General features: G+C 38.6%; 1 protein-coding gene across 4 annotated transcripts in view; it reads right to left on the bottom strand.

Moving 5' to 3' along the window:
* Positions 1 to 10,199: 10,199 nt before the first annotated feature.
* Positions 10,200 to 18,780, bottom strand: part of lta4h (leukotriene A4 hydrolase) — a 127,450-nt gene continuing 118,869 nt past the window's right edge. For all 4 annotated transcript variants that reach the window (XM_069909136.1, XM_069909137.1, XM_069909139.1 and 1 more), the window contains 4 exons: positions 14,175 to 14,270; positions 12,994 to 13,076; positions 11,798 to 11,902; positions 10,200 to 10,518 (listed from right to left, as the gene is read on the bottom strand). In XM_069909136.1, coding sequence (XP_069765237.1) covers positions 10,401 to 10,518; positions 11,798 to 11,902; positions 12,994 to 13,076; positions 14,175 to 14,270 — 402 coding nt within the window. In that variant the 3' untranslated portion in view covers positions 10,200 to 10,400. The remainder of the gene's footprint in view (positions 10,519 to 11,797; positions 11,903 to 12,993; positions 13,077 to 14,174; positions 14,271 to 18,780) is intronic.

Raw genomic sequence — 18,780 nt, 5'->3', positions numbered from 1 at the left:
GACTGCAGAATATAAGAGTAAAATATTGTCCGACCATTCTTTGCTGTTGATTTCCTGTGAAACTGTAGCGGTTGGAATAACTTATCGTTGGAGGTTTAATGAGATGTTACTTCGACAACCTGAATTTGTTTTGTTTTTGAGAGATCAAATTCAATATTTTTTGGAGATGAATTAATGTTGTGGGATGCTTTGAAAGCATATTTGCGAGGTCAAATTATTAGTTATACAGCCAAAGTGAAAAATCAATATTCGGTGGAACTTTCGGAGTTAGAGATAGAAATTGTAGATTTAGAGAAAAAGTTTCAGAAAAATGCAATGTAAGATAATAAGATAGTTATATAATTTGAAACTTCATTACAATATGAAGCAAACTTATAATTAGGAGAGGCTGCTTTTGAGATCAAAACTGCATTATTACGAATTAAGGGAATGAGGACATAAGGTACTGGCATGGTAGTTGAAAACTGAACAAGTTTCTAGAACAATTAATGCAATACAAGGAAATTCAGGTGTTATTTACAAACTATAATAGATTATTGAGGAATTTCGTGCTTTTTATCGATATTTGTATGCATCTGAAGGGATTGATTCTTTTTTGTCTTTATTTATCTTTATTGAAAGAGAATGATATAAAATTGTTAGATGCTTCATTTACAGATTTTGAACTTAAAAAGAGGCACTACAATCCATGCCGATTGGTAAATCACCTGGCGATGATGGGTTTACGGAGGAGTTTTATAAAGAATTTCATGATTTGTTGTATGGATGTATTAAAGCAGGCTACAGATATGATGCTGTTTCCTGAATAATTTTCGAGAGCATTGATTACAGTTATACCAAAGAAAGATAGAGACCCATTGAAGGTTGCTTCTTATAGACCTATATCTTCATTCATAGATTATAAGATTGTAGCAAAAGTTTTAGCAAATAGATTGGCTAATTTTTTTTAACCAAAATTGATGCATGAAGATCAGGCAGGATTTATTAAAGATATTCAGCTGATAATATTACTAAATTACTTACAATAATCAATGAGTCAAGACAGCAACCCAATCAACCAATGATACTAGCGTTAGCTGCTGAGAAAGCTTTTGATTGGGTTGAGTGGAAATTTTTGTTTAGTGTTTGAAAGATTTAAATTTGGACCATATTTTATTGGCTGGGTTAAGGCATTATAAACTAAACCCTCTGCACAGGTGGTGACAAATGGTCAGGTTTCTCAGGTATTTATTTTTTTAAATCAAATAGACAAGACTGCCCATTGTCACCAGCCTTATTTGCATTGGTTACAGAACCTTTACCCTAGACAATTAGACAAAATACGAATATTCAGGGTATTACAGTGTGGCAATGAGAGTATAAAATTAATTTATTTGTGGACGATGTGTTGATATATTTATCTAAACCTAAGAATTTTTAGAAACTTTACAGGATTTATTAAAATTTTATGGATCAATGTTGGGGTTTAAGGTAAATTGGGATAAAAGTGAGATCAAATTGTACGCAAATTACTAAATTTAAATGGTCAGACAATAAGTATTTAGGTGTAATTGTTGATAAGAAGTATAGGAATTTATACGGTTTAAATTATTTACCTTTGTTAAATAAGATTATGTCTGACTTAAATCGATGGAAGGATCTACCATTAACATTGATTGGTCGGGTAAATTGTATAAAAATGAATGTATATCGAGGGTGCATGACAAGATGGTGTAGAGTCTCGATGTGCAATCCCAACCTCTCTGCCCAGACTTTTAAATACCCGTTTTTTAACCCTTTGTTTCCAAGTTTAAACTTTTTAAATTTTAGTTTAAAGTATTAAGGAATTATTATGACCACTCATGGTAAAAAGACTAAATCTCAAGTTCAAATGAAGATACATTTTCAAAGTGCTGAAGATTTGGGGCCTAGACGACTTGGTACAGCCTCAGGCTTAATCTCTTCAGTGTCTAAACTGCCTGTGGGAGTTGAAAAAAAAATGTCTATTACTCATGAAGTGAAGGATGGCGCTGGAATTACTCGTTCTCTGGAAGAAGGTGTGTGTTCCCAAGAAGTGGTCCCCGATTTGGAAAGCCTTTCAATTTCAACAGAGGGAAGACGACTCCATTGTTGGAAATGCATCTGGAAGCACTTCAATCTGAAGAAATTGCTTTTCTTCGTGATTTCATGAAAAAACGAGATGCGGGGGGAGACCAGCAGCAACTCCCTGAGGAAGTCGGAATGCCATCTGTTGAGTTGCAGCAGGAGCTGCAGTTACCTTGTTTTTCCATTACATAAGAGAGAGCAGGGCTGAGCTTTTCTAACCTACAGTGTATGCAACTAAATGATATTGTTCAAGAAGTTATAAAACCTTTGACATCTCAAATGAATGAAATGGCTCAAATGAATGCTGGTATAAGTTCAGAATTAAATATGTGGGTGCATCTTATGAAGAATTTTTAAAAATTCAGACTGCTTTTTTGGACTGTAAACAACAAGTGGCTTCTAACACAGAAAAAGTGCTGAAGGTTGAAAAATCAGTCATAGAATTGGGAGAACGCGAGAAGGAGCTAGAGAGGAAAATAGACTACTTGGAGAATCAAAGCAGAAGGAATAATGTGAAAATTGTTGGTTTGCCAGAAGGTATAGGACAAGATCCTCTTCGCTTCTTTAAAGATTGGATCCCGCAAGTATTAGGGCAAGATTTTTTTTCTGGGGAATTGGTACTGGAAAGAGCCCATAGAGCTCTAAGAACACCCTCAGCTGGTCAACCACCAAGACCGGTAATAATTCGATGTTTGAATTATTTGGACAGAGAAGCAATATTACGACTAGCAGTGCAGAATGCGAGACAACGACAAACTCCGTTATTGATTCAGAATAGCAGAGTTTTATTTTACCCTGATTTGAGTCCAGAGGTCATTCAACATCGACGTCGATTTAATCCAGTTAAAGAAGTTTTGTGGCGTAAAGGTTATAAGTCTACTTTTCGCTACCCTGCAGTGTTGAAGGTGTTTTACGGAGACTATCAATTTTGGTTTTTTGAAACTGATTGTGAAGCAATGATTTTTGCTGACTCATTGCCAGATATAAGAGGACCCTTTGTATAATAATCAACTTATTCCTTTTTCAATACATTTTATTGCATTGGAGATTTAAAGGTGTGAAAAATTTGGGAGATTGTTTTAGAGAGGGTAAATTTTTATCTTTTAATCAGATGAGGGAAGGTTTTGGTATTGATAAGAATTTTTTGTTTCTATATTATCAAATTCAATCTTTGGGAAGATGTATGTTTGGTAGAGATATGATTTTACCTGAAATGACTAAATTTGAGACTTTTCTTATGAAGGTACCAGAGAAGGGTTATATTTCATCTATGTATCAAATATTACAGGATGGTATGGATAAAAAGGGTTGGGATAGATCTAAAAGTAAATGTGAAGCGGATACTGGTTTTATTTTTTCCAAAGATAGTTGGTTAGATATTTGCTATGATAGTGTAACTCGATTGATAAATGCCCGTTATGCAATGATTAACTGTAATTTTTTACATCAATTATATTTAACACCTGAAAAATTTAAAAAGTATGGTTTTCATGAATCAGATTTGTGTTTTAGATGTGGTGATACAGTTGGAACATTTTTTCATGCTGTTTGGTCATGTATACATATACAATCTTTTTGGAAGAAAATTCAATCATTTTTAGAATATCTGTATAAGTTAAAGTAGTTTTAGATGCAACAGTATATTTATTGGGTAGTTTGCAACCTCTGAAAGGCTTGGGATTAGATAAGTTTCAGCTTGCTTTTGTATATTTAGCTTTATCTGTAGCAAAAAAAATGTATTGCTAGTACGTGGAAAGATACAAATATGATAGATATTTATAGATGGCATAATGAGATGAAATATTGTTTAATAATGGAAAAAATATGTTTCGCATGATAATTATAATTTTTTATTAATAAGTGGCGGTTATACTCAGATTATTTACATTTCAATTTATATTGATTAGATTTTAATATGTATATTTAACTTTTTAAAAATATTCTTTCATTTTTCTTTTTTATGGCTCTCCTTAGGTGAGTTGGCTGAAGGGGGGGCATATTTTCTTTTCTTTTATATATATATTAAAAATGTTCATGTTTAATTGCTGTATATGTCATATTATTTGTTTTTTTAATAAATAAAGTTTAAAAAATGAATGTATCAAACAGTATCTGTTTCAATCAATTCCATGTCCTATACCAGGGAAATTTTAAAAATAATTAAATAAAGTGATACGTTCCTTTTTGTGAAAAGGTAAATTATCTCGAGTATCGATGCAAAAATTGACGTGGACATATAATTTTGGAGGTCTTCAGTTACCATATTTTCAAAATTATTACCAGGCAGCGCAGTTGAAATTTATTAGTAGACTGACACTGATCAACCACCAATGTGGACTTATGTGGAAATGGATCAGATACTGGAAAGATCAATGCATCATTTTATATATAAATGGAATTTTTTGCTTTTACAAACATATAAATTACCCATATTGAGTTATTTTTATAAAGTATGGAGTAAGTGGAATCAATCTAAAGATTTGAAGGATGTATGTTCAATTAAAACTCCACTGTATCAAAATCAGTTAATTCCCTTTTCTATGTAAACGGTTTGGTATTAATTGAAGACTGTTTTGAGGCAGGCTCATTTCTTTCATTTGATAGTCTTAGAGAGAAGTTTGGGATATCACAGAATACATTGTTTGCTTATTATCAAGTATGTGATTTTCTAATGAATAGTTTTGGTCAGGAAATGATATTACCAATACAATCGAAGTTTGAAACGTTACTTATGGATAAGGGAAAGAAAGGATTTGTTTCTGAAATATATTCGTTGTTACAGGTGAAAATGAAGAAGGTAGGGGTAATAAGAGATAAATGGGAACAGGAGTTATCTACTTCTATCTGAGGAAGATGGTCAGATTTGCGTTTGCATATGTTACAAAATTCGTTAATATACGTTATAGTCTAGTTAATTATAATTTTCTGCATCAATTATATTTAATGATTTTAATGATTCTGATTTGTGTTTTCGGTGTGATCAGATAGGTACTTTTGTTCATTCTGTGTGGAATTGTGTAAAGGCTAAGACTTTTTGGGAAAATATTATAAAATTTTTTTGAGATTTACTCCAAATAGATTTGTATGTGGATCCATGGTTGTGTCTATTAGGTTATATGAATCCATTAACAGCACGTTTGGATAAACTTTGGATTTGCATTTATTCGATTGAGTTTGGCAGTGACAAGGAAATGTATAGCAGTAACCTGGAAAAATGATGTGGAGTTAAATATACAAAAATAGCATAATGAAATTCAATCATGTTTACGTTTGGAAAAAAAACACAACTTGCAAAATAATTACTTTTTTTGAGAAAATGTGGACTCCGTATTTGGAATGTGTGAATTTAGATGCTGTAATTTTACATTTTTGTTTTGATTGGTGATTAAACATATTGCAACCTAACCCACTTTCTTTCTTTATAAATACTTTTTATGTGCATGTTAAGCTCTGAGGGGGAAGGAGGGATAGTAAGGGGTGGGATAGTGGTGTGGGGTGTGGGGGGGGAGGGGTCTATAGGGGATAGATTTAGATGGGTTTGTTTTCTTTGTATTTTACATTTGTATTTTGTAAAATTTTAAATAACTTTTCAAATAAACAAAAATAAACTGTTGCATGTTGAAACGTTCTGTTTCCTATCTTGTTAAATCATTAATAATTATTGTGAGAAATCATTAATGTGATCAGTGTCTTCACATAGATGAATATCATTAATCATAACATATAATTAAAGGTAAACCATGCAACTTTGTATTTCAGAAGTGTGTACTAAACTGGTAGCCCTTCGTATTACTCAGTATCCTTGAAGTAGCTCGCAGTTTCAAAAAGGTTGGTGACTCCTGGTTTGGGCTGAGTCAGCTCAAGTCTAGGGCCTAGAAGGAAGGGGGGGGCCCAATAGCAAATTGGTTATAGCAATCGCTGATTGGTGACAAATGGTTTTTCAGATCTATCATTGATTGGAACCCCGGCCTGAAACATCAACTGTTCTTTTTCTCCTGCTGAGTTCCTTTTGCAGATTGTGATCAGCTTCAGACCAGTGTCTCCTTGTGTCCCTCCAATTGATTGGGTGTCAATCATGTAAGTTCCCTGCTGATTGGGTACATTTAGCCCTTCAGCTATTAGCTGGCGTCGATCAAGGATTGCATGACATTCACGTATGAATCACAAGACCAAGGCGATTTATACTTGAAGTAAATCAGAGAGCTGCGAGTAAAATGTTTTATTTAAAAACTAAATTCATAAGATGCAAATTGTGTCCCACAATTAAGGTAGGCCAAGGGGAAATCAGAAGTGCTGGTAAGCAGTACGCCGAGGGGAGGGTTCAGAGTTGGGGCATCGGAAGCTCCGGTAGGTGTGCAGTAGGTTTCGGAGTCAGGCATTGCACAATTTCTTCATTGCTTCAACCCACCTGTGGGAAATACTTGTGGGTCACTGGGATATATCTGGCAAGAGATTGACTGCACGAGGTGTATCAAAATACATACATTTGCTTTAGAACTGATCTGTCCTTAATGAGGTAGAAAACTGGATTTGATATTGGCTATATGAGAGAAGCCAGAGGGTAGAGGTGGATGATAGCTTCTCAGACTGGAGGCCTGTGACTAGTGGTGTGCCTCAGGGATCGGTGCTGGGACCATCGTTGTTTGTCATCTGTATCAATGACCTGGATCAGCAAGTTTACAGATGACACTAAGATTGGAGGCATTGTGGACAGTGAGAAAGGTTTGCAGATGGATCTGGACCAAATGGAAAAATAGGCTTAAAAAATGGCAGATGGAGTTTAATGGAGACAAGTGTGAGTTATTGCATTTTGGAAGGGCAAACTAAGGTAGAACATGCATGGTAAATGATAGGGCACCGAAGAGTGTGGTAGAACAGAGGGATCTGAGAATACAGATACATCAATCCCTAAAAATGGTGTGAGAAGTAGATAGGGTTATAAAGAGTCATTATTCAAAGTTCTGAGTATAGGAGTTGGGATGTTATGGTGAAGTTGCGCAAGACATGGGTGAGGCCAAATTTGGAGTATTGTGTACAGGAAAGATGTCAATAACAGAGTACAGAGAAGATATACTAGGATGCTGTCCGGACTTTAGGAACTGAGTTACAGGAAAAGGTTAAACAGATTAGGAATTTACTCCCTGGACTATAGAAAAATGATGGGAGATTTATTAGACGTATATAAAATTATGAGGGGTGTAGATTGAGTAAATGCAAGTAGGATTTTTCCACTAAGGAAATGAGAGGACATGGGTTAAGGGTAAAAGTTTAGGGGGAACATTAGGAGGAACTGTTTCACAAAAGAGAGTCTCCGCTTGTACACTGGGAGTAGAACAGCCGGGTGATCAGACTTGCTGAAGTTGGGATTCTTTATGCTGGTACAAAGTGCATGACTATACACTTCCTAACATTTTATTTCACTTACACTTCTCTGTCCAATCTCCTAATCTGTCTTTCCGTGTTTCCTCAACACTACCTGCTCTTTCACCTACCCATGCATCTTCGTATTATTGGTTTCCATCTAAAGGAGAATGCAAGCACATTGGAAGCAGTTCAGAAGTCAAATACCAGGAGTTAGCTGATAGTCTGATGTGGAATAAAGTAAATGGATTAAGCTTGTGCACAAGAGTGAAAGGCGAGATGAGATCTTGAGGAGTCTTGATGGGGTGAATATGATGAATATTGAACTGAGGACTGTTTAAACATAAGCAGTTATCGAATAAGAGGCATTTTACCTTCAGAGTGTTTGGTGCTCTTTGGGTGTAGAAGCAGAGTCTGAATATTTTTAAGACAAGGTAGATAGAATCTTGAGAAACAAGGGGGAGAAATACTGCAGATGGAAAATAATTTGGAATTGAGATTACAAATTAGCCAGTCAAACTGAATGGTAAACCAGGCCCAAGACACTTGCTTCTACGTCAGTGTTCCTACGTCAGAGTTGACACCTGCTAGGATTTGAAAGACTCAAGGATTGTCACAGACCCCCATACATTGGGAGCCTTGGTCATTGAACACTGGGTGCTACAATGGGATTCAAAGAGCAAAGAATGCAAAATGGAAGCACTTTGTCAGAGTCCCATACCCTAGGCACCCTCCTAACTCTCAGGTGGTTCCCTGCTTTGCTACAAATCAGTGAGAAATTAAATAGCCATTATTCCTGTATTGTGTATCCCAATCAAGGGTGTGTTCACTGTGGGAATGATCTTGGTAAAAAGAGTGTGTTCTAGATAGAACTTGAGTACCCCACAAACAGTGGATCAGCTTAAATACACCAGGCTTGTTGGAGCATTGAAAATATTGAAGGATGTAGCAGCTCCATGATCACTACATTTTCAATGATGGTAGACCCCAGTAAATTAATGTCTTACTTACCAGGGCAACATTTCATTTAGCAAACAATCCAAGGCTGCATTCATGAGTCAGTCATGACCAGATCAAGGGACCCACCAGAGTTTCTCCAGCAGATCATTGTTTGCTCCAGATTCCAGCATCTGCAGTTGTTACAATTACTGAATTCACCTGCCTTCTTCCTTTTTCATTTGTTTTAATATTCCTTGCCAAATTGTTTTGCTGCCTCCTGAAATATTCCCAAAGGCTTATGCTCTTGTTCTTTTTAAAAATTCTTTATTTAAAATAAAAACTTTTTAACAAACATATCAGAATATTTCAAACTTAATCCAAATGCATGTGTTTTATAAAAAAAAGTAAAATACAAAAGAGAAACATCCTATTAATCTCCCCACCCCCCCCCTCCCCTCTAAAGTGACAAGAAAACCACACTAGGAGAATGTCACTTTCTGATACTTTTAAACATAAATACTTAGAGGAATGTTTGAGATTCATTTAAATTTTCATACCAACAGTTTGTAAATAGGGCCTCCATATTTTACAAAATGTATGTTATTTATCTCTTAAATTCTATGTGATTTTCTTGTGGAATATAACTCCAAACTTCCATGGTCTAGTTCTTGATTTTATATGTTCCTTGACCTTCGTTAACCAAAGATTAATAATCTTGCTCAACACATCACCTCTTTCTGACTGGGATCCATTTTGCTGTGTATTATAAAATAGCTACCTTGGTTTAGCCTATTTTCCCAGTTCACTACATCTTCCTATGTTTGTCAAATCAGAGCACAAGTTTTTACCCTCAAACTGTAGCAGGAATTCTACCAATTTATGATCATTGTACCCAAAAGGATCTCTTTTACCAGCTGTCCCCAAATGGCATCTGTTCTTAGTTGATTTTGTTAAAAATCCCCTGATTATGGTTACATCTCCAAAGTATTGTGATGTATAGCATCAAAAACAAACAAGATTAATAAGAAACAATTACCAAGGCTGGAGAAAGATGGGAAACTATTTCCATCATTTGCTGTAATAAATTTACCAGGGATGTTGGAATTAATATTATGGGAATTTGATCTTATGGAAAGGTGTCCATAAGTCAGGCACCTGTAATCCAGGAATAGGTTGTAATAATTACACATAACTAAAGCTAACGTAGCCTGGGCAGATTCTATGGCAGATGAAGCAGGTGTCATTTGGCAGAAAGAGCAGGTGGATGGGTAATTTGTGAGGAGGTACCCTCCTTTAAGTTGTTCACACTAAGCTTCTGTGTACTCCATTTCCAATGCTCCACCACCACTTTGAATGGTCATGAAGCAGGGATTCCCAGGAATTAGTGGCAAGTTTTGGTGGGTTGCCACAAAGCTATTGTTCCAGACGATGGGAATACCTTTTGATAATGAAAAACTATGCACAACATTATGGGTAAAGGTTTCTGAAATAAGTCTTTGGGTTCCATTCCTGGTCACCTTGATAAAGATTACTTTGCAACTTTGGCACTCACTTACTGGAAAATACCAAATGAGAATACATATACAGTTATTTCCTTTCCTCACTGGCAAGTATAAATTCAAACACATCATTTTAAATTCATCTGGTATAAGTGACACTGCTTAGGCTAGTGTCCATCCCCAAATGCCATGAAAATGATTTCTAGTACTCTTGCTCACTGCATCACTCACTATGTTAGCCACAAGGATGGAAAAGGATAACCAGATGCCTTTGGATGCAAATGATTGCATCACTAAAAGACAAAACCACAGGGATAACAATTAAAATAATTTTATTTCAAAAATTTATTCCACAGAACAATTCAATACAGAACAAATTTTATTTTGCTTTAAACCGGATGAAAACTGATTGGAATAGTCAATTTCCTTTTTTTTGTTGATTAGTAGCAATGTAGCCAAGGTGCTTGATTTTGCAATTTAATCCAAAACAGTACAAATGCTGTAAATAGTCAGATATCAGACAAGATGGAGATCCTTGGCCACAAGAGCAGCTGTGATCGGATGCATGCTGGGTTTGTTTTTCATGAAGGTATCAATCGTTTGCTGACGGGCTTTTTCAAAGTTGTACAAATCCCTGCAACGTTCATTTAATGATAAAGACAATATTAATGAACCATCTAAACACAAAAAAAGTGGTATCTTTTTAACCTTGGGATTCATTGAACACTACAGCACAGTACAGGCCCTTCAACCCTTGATGTTGTGCCAACCCATATATTCCTTTAAAAAAAGTATTAAACCCTCTCTATCCATAACCCTTATTTTTCTTCCATCTATGTGGCTGTCGAGGAGTCTCTTAAATGCCCAAAATATTTCAGCCTCCACTACCGTTCCAGGCACCCACAACCCTCTGCGTGAAAGACTTAACTCTGATGTCTCCCCTAAACTTCCCTCCCTTCACTTTATACACATTGTCTGGTGTTTGCTACTCCTGCCCTGGGAAACAGATGCTGGCTGTCCACCCTATCAAAGTTCTGGCTCATTTTTAGCCAAACATTAAGAGTTACTCGTTACATCAAAGGAAAGCTGGAGTCCACGATCAGATTTTAAAAAAGTACAAACAGGGTGCATTATCTAACATTAACACAACCCCACTGGCAACACTTCATGGCTTCTTATCAATTAAACAGATGAAGAGATTTGTATTCAAGACTTCTTGTTTATTTTGACAAAACATTTCATTAAATTTCAGAAAATATGAAATTAAACATCTTTAATGCTAAATGGCAATCAATCAATAACTATTTTCATTTGCCACATTTTGTATTGAAAAACATTTGCAGTTTTCAACTTTACAACTTCAGCTTTCAGTCAAGAAGAGCTAGTCCAGTGCAGTTCAATTTTAATAATTTGTTGAGCAGTAGAAATACCCATCTTTAATTATCCTTGAATTGACTAAGCCATTTCAGCAAATAGTTGAGGTAAAAACATTGCCGGGATTTCTTTACTGGTACATTTCTTTACTAAAATTCTTAAGTGAAGGAGTTTTATACAATTTAATTTTAACTTTTAAATACTTATCAGATTTTCTCTGTTCCAAGATGAATGATCACAACTTTGGGTCTATCTAAAATTCTCCAAATCTGCTATTATTTTATATTTCCATAAAGTCTTTGACTAATCGCCTCAGTTGACAATACCTGCAGGTTTTGTTTGCATTATCTGCACATTTGGAAATCATGTCCTGTATACTCCAGTTCAAGTCAGCAGCACACACCAAGAAAACCTTGAGAAACCTCTTGAATGGAAAACAACTCCTCACTATTAATTCTTTCACAAGTTTAGATGCAACAAAGTAGCTATTCCCCTGCTAATATACACAGCAATGATCTGATTGTCGAGTTAAAACGTACCTGTAAAGAGGACGAGTGAACTTCATTCTGCCTTGTACTGTAACCATTTGCAAAGCAAGAGGAATGGCTTTCTCCCATCGACTTCGGAGGCATAATCGCAGCCATCTTGCATTTTAAAAAAAATTAAAACATGTCTAGGTAAGTTGTTTGTACATTCTCCTAGTGTCTGCATGGGCTTTCCCCAGGGTCTCCGGTTTCCTCCCGCCCTCCATAACGTACCGGGGTTATATGTTGGCTGGGTGCAATTGGGCAGCATGGACTCATGGGCCGAAAGGGCCTGTTATGCTGTATGTCTTTTTTAAAAAACATAAGTAATTGCTAAAAATATTGTCACTCAGCCCCAACAGTAGTGAGATGAAGCTGTGGTTGGGGAAATGGCAGATGTAATTTTTGGACAGTTTGGCACAGAACAGATGGTCTGCTGTTGTGGGGTATGCCCCAGGTTACAACCTTGAAGTTATTTACATTTATACCTTAGTTTAGATTATATTTTTGCTTTTAATCTAGTTATTTTCCTCTGCTCGAGATGTCAATTCAGTTACTGGGCCTAAACGAGGTCCGATGGCAAAGATCATGTGGCAATTGACTCTCTAAAGCCTTTCTGTCTTTGACAAGTCAGAAGTGTAATTGAATATTTCTTCTTGTTGGATAAGAGTAGCTCCAGGTGACAGCCAAAACACAAGATTCAGTGAAGAAATCATCGCAGAACCTCCTACAATATGACCTCTGTCCTCCCCAAAACCAATTGCAAGTTCCCCTCCATATCTTAACTGTATGAATTATTACTTCTTGTGCACCAGGTTAAAATCCTGGAACTCCCTCCCAATGCCAGGTAAAGTGGCACAGGCATAAACTCACAGCATCTTTCAGGGTAAATAGTGACAAGCATTCAATATTGGCCTTACTAGTTTGATCTAAAGCTAATTAATTAAAAGCATCTTTGGTGCAGTCATTGTCATTATCTGCTTATATCAAACATTTGCAGATTTCTCCACTTGCCCTCTCCCACCTGACTCACGCAAGTTAGTCTTTTCAATGGTCATGTTATAATTTGGGTACCATAGTTCATTCATCACTCCTGTGTAAGGCTACTTAATCAAGGTTTCAACACAAATTTGGAAAAAGTATGGTTTTCCCAGATCTTTTCATTTTCTACTTCCATTCCCAAAGTATTCAAGATTTTCATTAAATTCTACCTGAACTTTATCTCTGCATTTTTGATGCCGTTAAAGTTGTACACCTCTTGCATTTTTTCCACTTTGTTAAGTCGCAGTGGAGGCTAAAACCCAAAGAATAAAATTATTACTGGGAAAAAGGATTTGTTTTAACATTATCTGAAAATGTCTCTACTTAAGTTATCATTCTCCTTCATTGCAAAATATCACAGAAAAAATCCTTTTACAAGCAGCTATTTTAAGAGTTGTGCGATTTTTGAATTTTTAAAAAATATTGCACTAGAATATTTGTACAAAGTCAATGTTTGAACTCAGTCACATGTGCAACTTTTTTCAAATAATTTCATGGCAATGAATAGTATACCAATTTATCAAAAGCACAGGACTTTGAAATCCTTCTGGTTGGAATTATTCAATTTGGTAATCAGAAACACAATGTGCTGGATTGAATGAGGACTCCCTCCTCCCATCAACGTGATCTACTGGGATCGTTGTGAAAATTCATTAAGGATCCCTTCCACCCTGCGCACAGGATCGTTCAGCTGCTCCCATCGGGGTATCAAAGCCAGTACTGCCAGGCTGATGATCACATCCACTGAAAACCGGAGAATGCTGGTTCATCAGGTTGTACTTGTATTAGTCAACTTTATTGTCATCTGATTGCACAAGTTGTGTATTTAAACCCTAGTAAATGTGCATTCTTGAAAATAATATTCAAGATATGCAAATATCATGTTTGTAAAGCCCTTTGTTTTTTGGGTGATATAGTAACACTGTATGTAGTGCAAATGTCCTAGGGCTCCAGTGACCTTGTTTCCATTCTGACCCCTGCGGTTAATTCTATGGAGTTTGGATGTGTGAGAATCCCCTGGTTGCTTTGGCTTCTTCCTACATCCCAAAGACAGACCGTATTCAGTGAATTGAGGACTGCAAATTGCCAAGAGTATATATGGCTCATGGCAGGAAAATTGGGGTGGGGGCTATTAATAGTATTAACAAGAAAACAGGTTGCAAGGAAATCTGAGGAATTGGGAATGGCGGAATTCTCTAGGAGTTTGCAGAGCTCAATTGCCAAAGCAGCCTCTCTATATACAAGGAAATGAAAAACCAGTAATTATGTATACTTATTACGTCCATTTCAGAATCATTTTTCCTGAAATACAGAATGAATGCATTTTAATCCTTCCAAATAACGTTCATACCTCCAATAATAAAAGAGCAAGAAATTCAATTTTTTGCTGTGAAGACATGTTCTTCAGGTCCTCTTCACTAAAACAGCTCAGTTCAGAATCTGATGCCTGCAAACATGATTTTATTTCACAATTTTTGCCAAAGACGGATATCCACATTCACTAAATTAACAAATTGCTATCATTTAAAAGAGAAGCAGTTTACAAAGGTATAACAAAAAAATCCTGAACCACTCTTGGTCTTTAAGGCATCAGGTCACGAGATGGTACTTTTGCTCATATAAAAAAAATAAAAGGAGTGACAATCAAAAACAGTGGGACTTGATTGAAAGCACCAACATTTCAAAAGAAATCAAATTCCAGTAAGTCTGTACCAATTCCCATCGAGCTGATTTATGAACATTATGCTTCAATATCTGAAGTTCAGTGCATCTGCATAGAGTGTAATTATTTCAATGTATTGTTCAGGGAGAAATATTTTTTATGCTTATCTTACCTGCTGAAGGTAATAAGGTCAGTCACCACCTTTTCATTAAAACTGCAGGAGATAATTATCAAACAAAACCAACTTCACATTGGGGATTGGATTCAACATGAGATGCTTAAATTTGCCTCTTTAAGATCACATTGTAAGCTACCCATCAAATAAAACTGATAATTCCTGGAAAGATTTGATCCTACCAATTGCAAGAGTTGTAACGTGACGAGAAGCAGCATGGATGGCGTAGCGGTTAGCGTAATGCCTTTACGGCACCAGCAATTGGGACCAGGGTACTGGACTGTCTGTAAGGAGTTTGTACATTCTCCTCATGTCTACATGGGTTTTCCCCGGGGGCTCCGGTTCCTCTCACTGTTTGAAATGTACAGGGGATATAGGTTAATTGGGTGTAAATTTGACATTGTGGAAGGGAACACGACTTTAATCAAGTAGACGCCAAGAGAGAAGAGGGTGAGGGAGTAATTCACACGAAGCTGTTGGAATGTGATAAGGATGCGTCCTTGTATGTTTCCTGCTTTTCAATCTGTCTTGTAACCGTACTGTGCAAGAGGGAGTACATATCCTGTCTCTTTGGCTTGGCTTCGCGGACGAAGATTTATGGAGGGGGTAAAAAGTCCACGTCAGCTGCAGGCTCGTTTGTGGCTGACCAGTCCGATGCGGGACAGGCAGACACGATTGCAGCGGTTGCAAGGGAAAATTGGTTGGTTGGGGTTGGGTGTTGGGTTTTTCCTCCTTTGCCTTTTGTCAGTGAGGTGGGCTCTGCGGTCTTCTTCAAAGGAGGCTGCTGCCCGCCAAACTGTGAGGCGCCAAGATGCACGGTTTGAGGCGTTATCAGCCCACTGGCGGTGGTCAATGTGGCAGGCACCAAGAGATTTCTTTAGGCAGTCCTTGTACCTTTTCTTTGGTGCACCTCTGTCACGGTGGCCAGTGGAGAGCTCGCCATATAATACGATCTTGGGAAGGCGATGGTCCTCCATTCTGGAGACGTGACCCATCCAGCGCAGCTGGATCTTCAGCAGCGTGGACTCGATGCTGTTGACCTCTGCCATCTCGAGTACCTCGACGTTAGGGGTGTGAGCGCTCCAATGGATGTTGAGGATGGAGCGGAGACAACGCTGGTGGAAGCGTTCTAGGAGCCGTAGGTGGTGCCGGTAGAGGACCCATGATTCGGAGCCGAACAGGAGTGTGGGTATGACAACGGCTCTGTATACGCTTATCTTTGTGAGGTTTTTCAGTTGGTTGTTTTTCCAGACTCTTTTGTGTAGTCTTCCAAAGGCGCTATTTGCCTTGGCGAGTCTGTTGTCTATCTCATTGTCGATTCTTGCATCTGATGAAATGGTGCAGCCGAGATAGGTAAACTGGTTGACCGTTTTGAGTTTTGTGTGCCCGATGGAGATGTGGGGGGGCTGGTAGTCATGGTGGGGAGCTGGCTGATGGAGGACCTCAGTTTTCTTCAGGCTGACTTCCAGGCCAAACATTTTGGCAGTTTCCGCAAAGCAGGACGTATCCTGTAGCAATTGATTAAAGACTTGTTTGTTTTGGGTTATAAAAGCTTGTTCTCTGCCTGACACAGGCAGAGTCTCTGTTGTGGACTCTCCAAGGTTAATCTTGTCAATAAACTCTTCTGAAACCATCTCCCGGGCTGTGTTTTCTATTTAAATAATTATAAAGTCCCGAAGAAATCAGCGACAGGCATCGCGGACTCGTGGGCCGATAAGCCTGTTACCGTGCTGCATGTCTAAATTTATGAACACAAATATACAGACATGCTGCTTCACTGTAGTGGGTTTAGCAAAATGCTATACCACCACTTTCCTGAACAAAGAACAATGCAGCACAGTACAGGCCCTTCAGCCCTCGATGTTGTGCCAATCCATATATTCCTTCTTAAAAAAAGATACTAAACCTCCCCCTACCCAGTAATCCTCTATTTTTCTATCATCTGTGTCTATCTAAGAATTTCTTAAATGCCCCCAGTGTTTCACCCTCCACCACCAACCCGGCAAGGCATTCCAGGCACCCACAAACCTCCGTGTAAAAACTTCCTTCCCTTAACTTAGTACACGTCTTTTGGTGTTTGCTGATCCTGCCCTGGGAAACAGGTGCTGGCTGTCCACCCTATTTATGCCTCTCATAATCTGGTAGACCTCTATCAAATCTCCTCTCATCCTGCTACACTACAAAGAGAAATGTCCCAGCTCTGCAAACATTGCCTCATAAGGCAATGGAGTATGTCGGGACCAATAACTTAGTTAGAAGTGGGGATGAGGTCCTGAAACAGGAATACATAGAATTAGGCAGGAAGTTGAAAAACAGGACCTCTAAGGTAGTAATCTCTGGATTGCTGCCGGATGTGGAGGATGAATGCATGGCTAAAGAGTTGGTGCAGGGGGGCAGGGGATAAGATTTTTGGATCATTGGGATCTCTTCTGGGGAAGGTCGGACCTGTACAAAAGGGACAGACTCCACTTGAACTGGAGGGGGACCAATATCCTGGCAAGCAGATTTGCTAGAGCTGTGGGGGAGGGTTTAAACTAGTTTGGCAGGGGGATGGGGAGCAGAGTTTGCGAGGAGTGTCTAGGGTGCATGGGCACCTAGTTAAGAATGACAAAGATAACAAAGGAAGGATGGAGGTTAAGGTAAAAGGTAGAAAAGGGAATATATGTGAGGGTCATTTTCTGAAATGCATGCACTTTAAAGCAAGAACCATAGTGAACAAGGTAGATGAGCTTAGAGCATGGATTGCACTTGGAATCATGATGTTGTGGCAATTAGTGAGACCTGGTTACAGGAGGGACAGGACTGGCAATTAAATATTCCAGAATACAAATGTTTTAGATGTGATAGAACAGGGGGTAAAAAAAAAAAGGGGGAGGAGTTGCTCTGCTTGTTAAGGAGGACATTACTGCCATGAGGTGGCAGGATGGTTTGGAGGGATCGTCCAGTGAGGCCGTTTGGGTGGAATTGAGGGGTGGAGGAGGCATGAGGGCACTAATAGGAGTGTATTATAGACCACCAATGGGCCAAGAAAATTGGAAGAACAAATTTGTAAGGAGATAGCATATATGTGTAATAAACATAAGGTAGTGATCATTGGGAACTTTTAACCAACCAAGGAACTTCAATCTCACGCTCTACTTGGTTGATGTCGCTACATTTCCATCTCCATTCAGAGAGCTTTCCCCTCTCCATTCACCTCAGCTTTTTTCTCTCTTGCCCTCCACCCATATGACCTACCTCAAAGATAGTTAGAGAACCCAATTAAACTTACCTCGGCCATGTCCACAGGTGATTTGCGCCCAGGTATGGTCCAACCTAGGAGGGGAGGCAGGCCCCTCCAGCCCGGGTAAGAAACCTGCATAGGAGAAGGCCACTCCTATATTAAACCTACGACCCAAGGACCTCGCTGCCACGTCCCAGCTTGCTTGGCCTCTGCACACGAACCATGGGGGTAAAGGGTGGGGCCAGTACTGTGCACACTGCACTCCACCTAAAAGCTCTTTTGCGCAGGCCCGAGGACAGGTCCACGTCCTTCCCCTCAAAAGATGCTCACAAACTCAAGCTAGCATGCTGGAACATCAGAACCATGCTAGACAACTGCGCTGGGTAGGTCACGTCTCCAGAATGGAGGACCATCGCCTTCCCAAGATCGTGTTATATGGCGAGCTCTCAACTGGCCACCGTGACAGAGGTGCACCAAAGAAGAGGTACAAAGACTGTCTAAAGAAATCTCTTGGTGACTGCCACATTGACCACCGCCAGTGGGCTGATATCGCCTCAAACCATGTAACTTGGCGCCTCACAGTTCAGCAGGCAGCAACCTCCTTTGAAGAAGACCACAGAGCCCACCTCACTGACAAAAGACAAAGGAGGAAAAACCCAACACCCAACCCCAACCAACCAATTTTCCCTTGCAACCGCTGCAACTGTGTCTGCCTGTCCCGCATCGGACTTGTCAGCCACAAACGAGCCTGCAGCTGACGTGGACATTACCCCTCCATAAATCTTCGTCCATGAAGCCAAGCCAAAAAAGATCATTGGAGATTTTAACTTCCCTCACATTGATTGGGATACCCATACAGTAAGAGGGCTGGATGGGCTAGAGTTTGTCAAATGTGT

This window comes from Narcine bancroftii, chromosome 13, assembly GCF_036971445.1.
Source record: "Narcine bancroftii isolate sNarBan1 chromosome 13, sNarBan1.hap1, whole genome shotgun sequence".
NCBI lineage: Eukaryota > Metazoa > Chordata > Chondrichthyes > Torpediniformes > Narcinidae > Narcine > Narcine bancroftii.
This window is presented reverse-complemented; position numbering and strand designations above follow the sequence as displayed.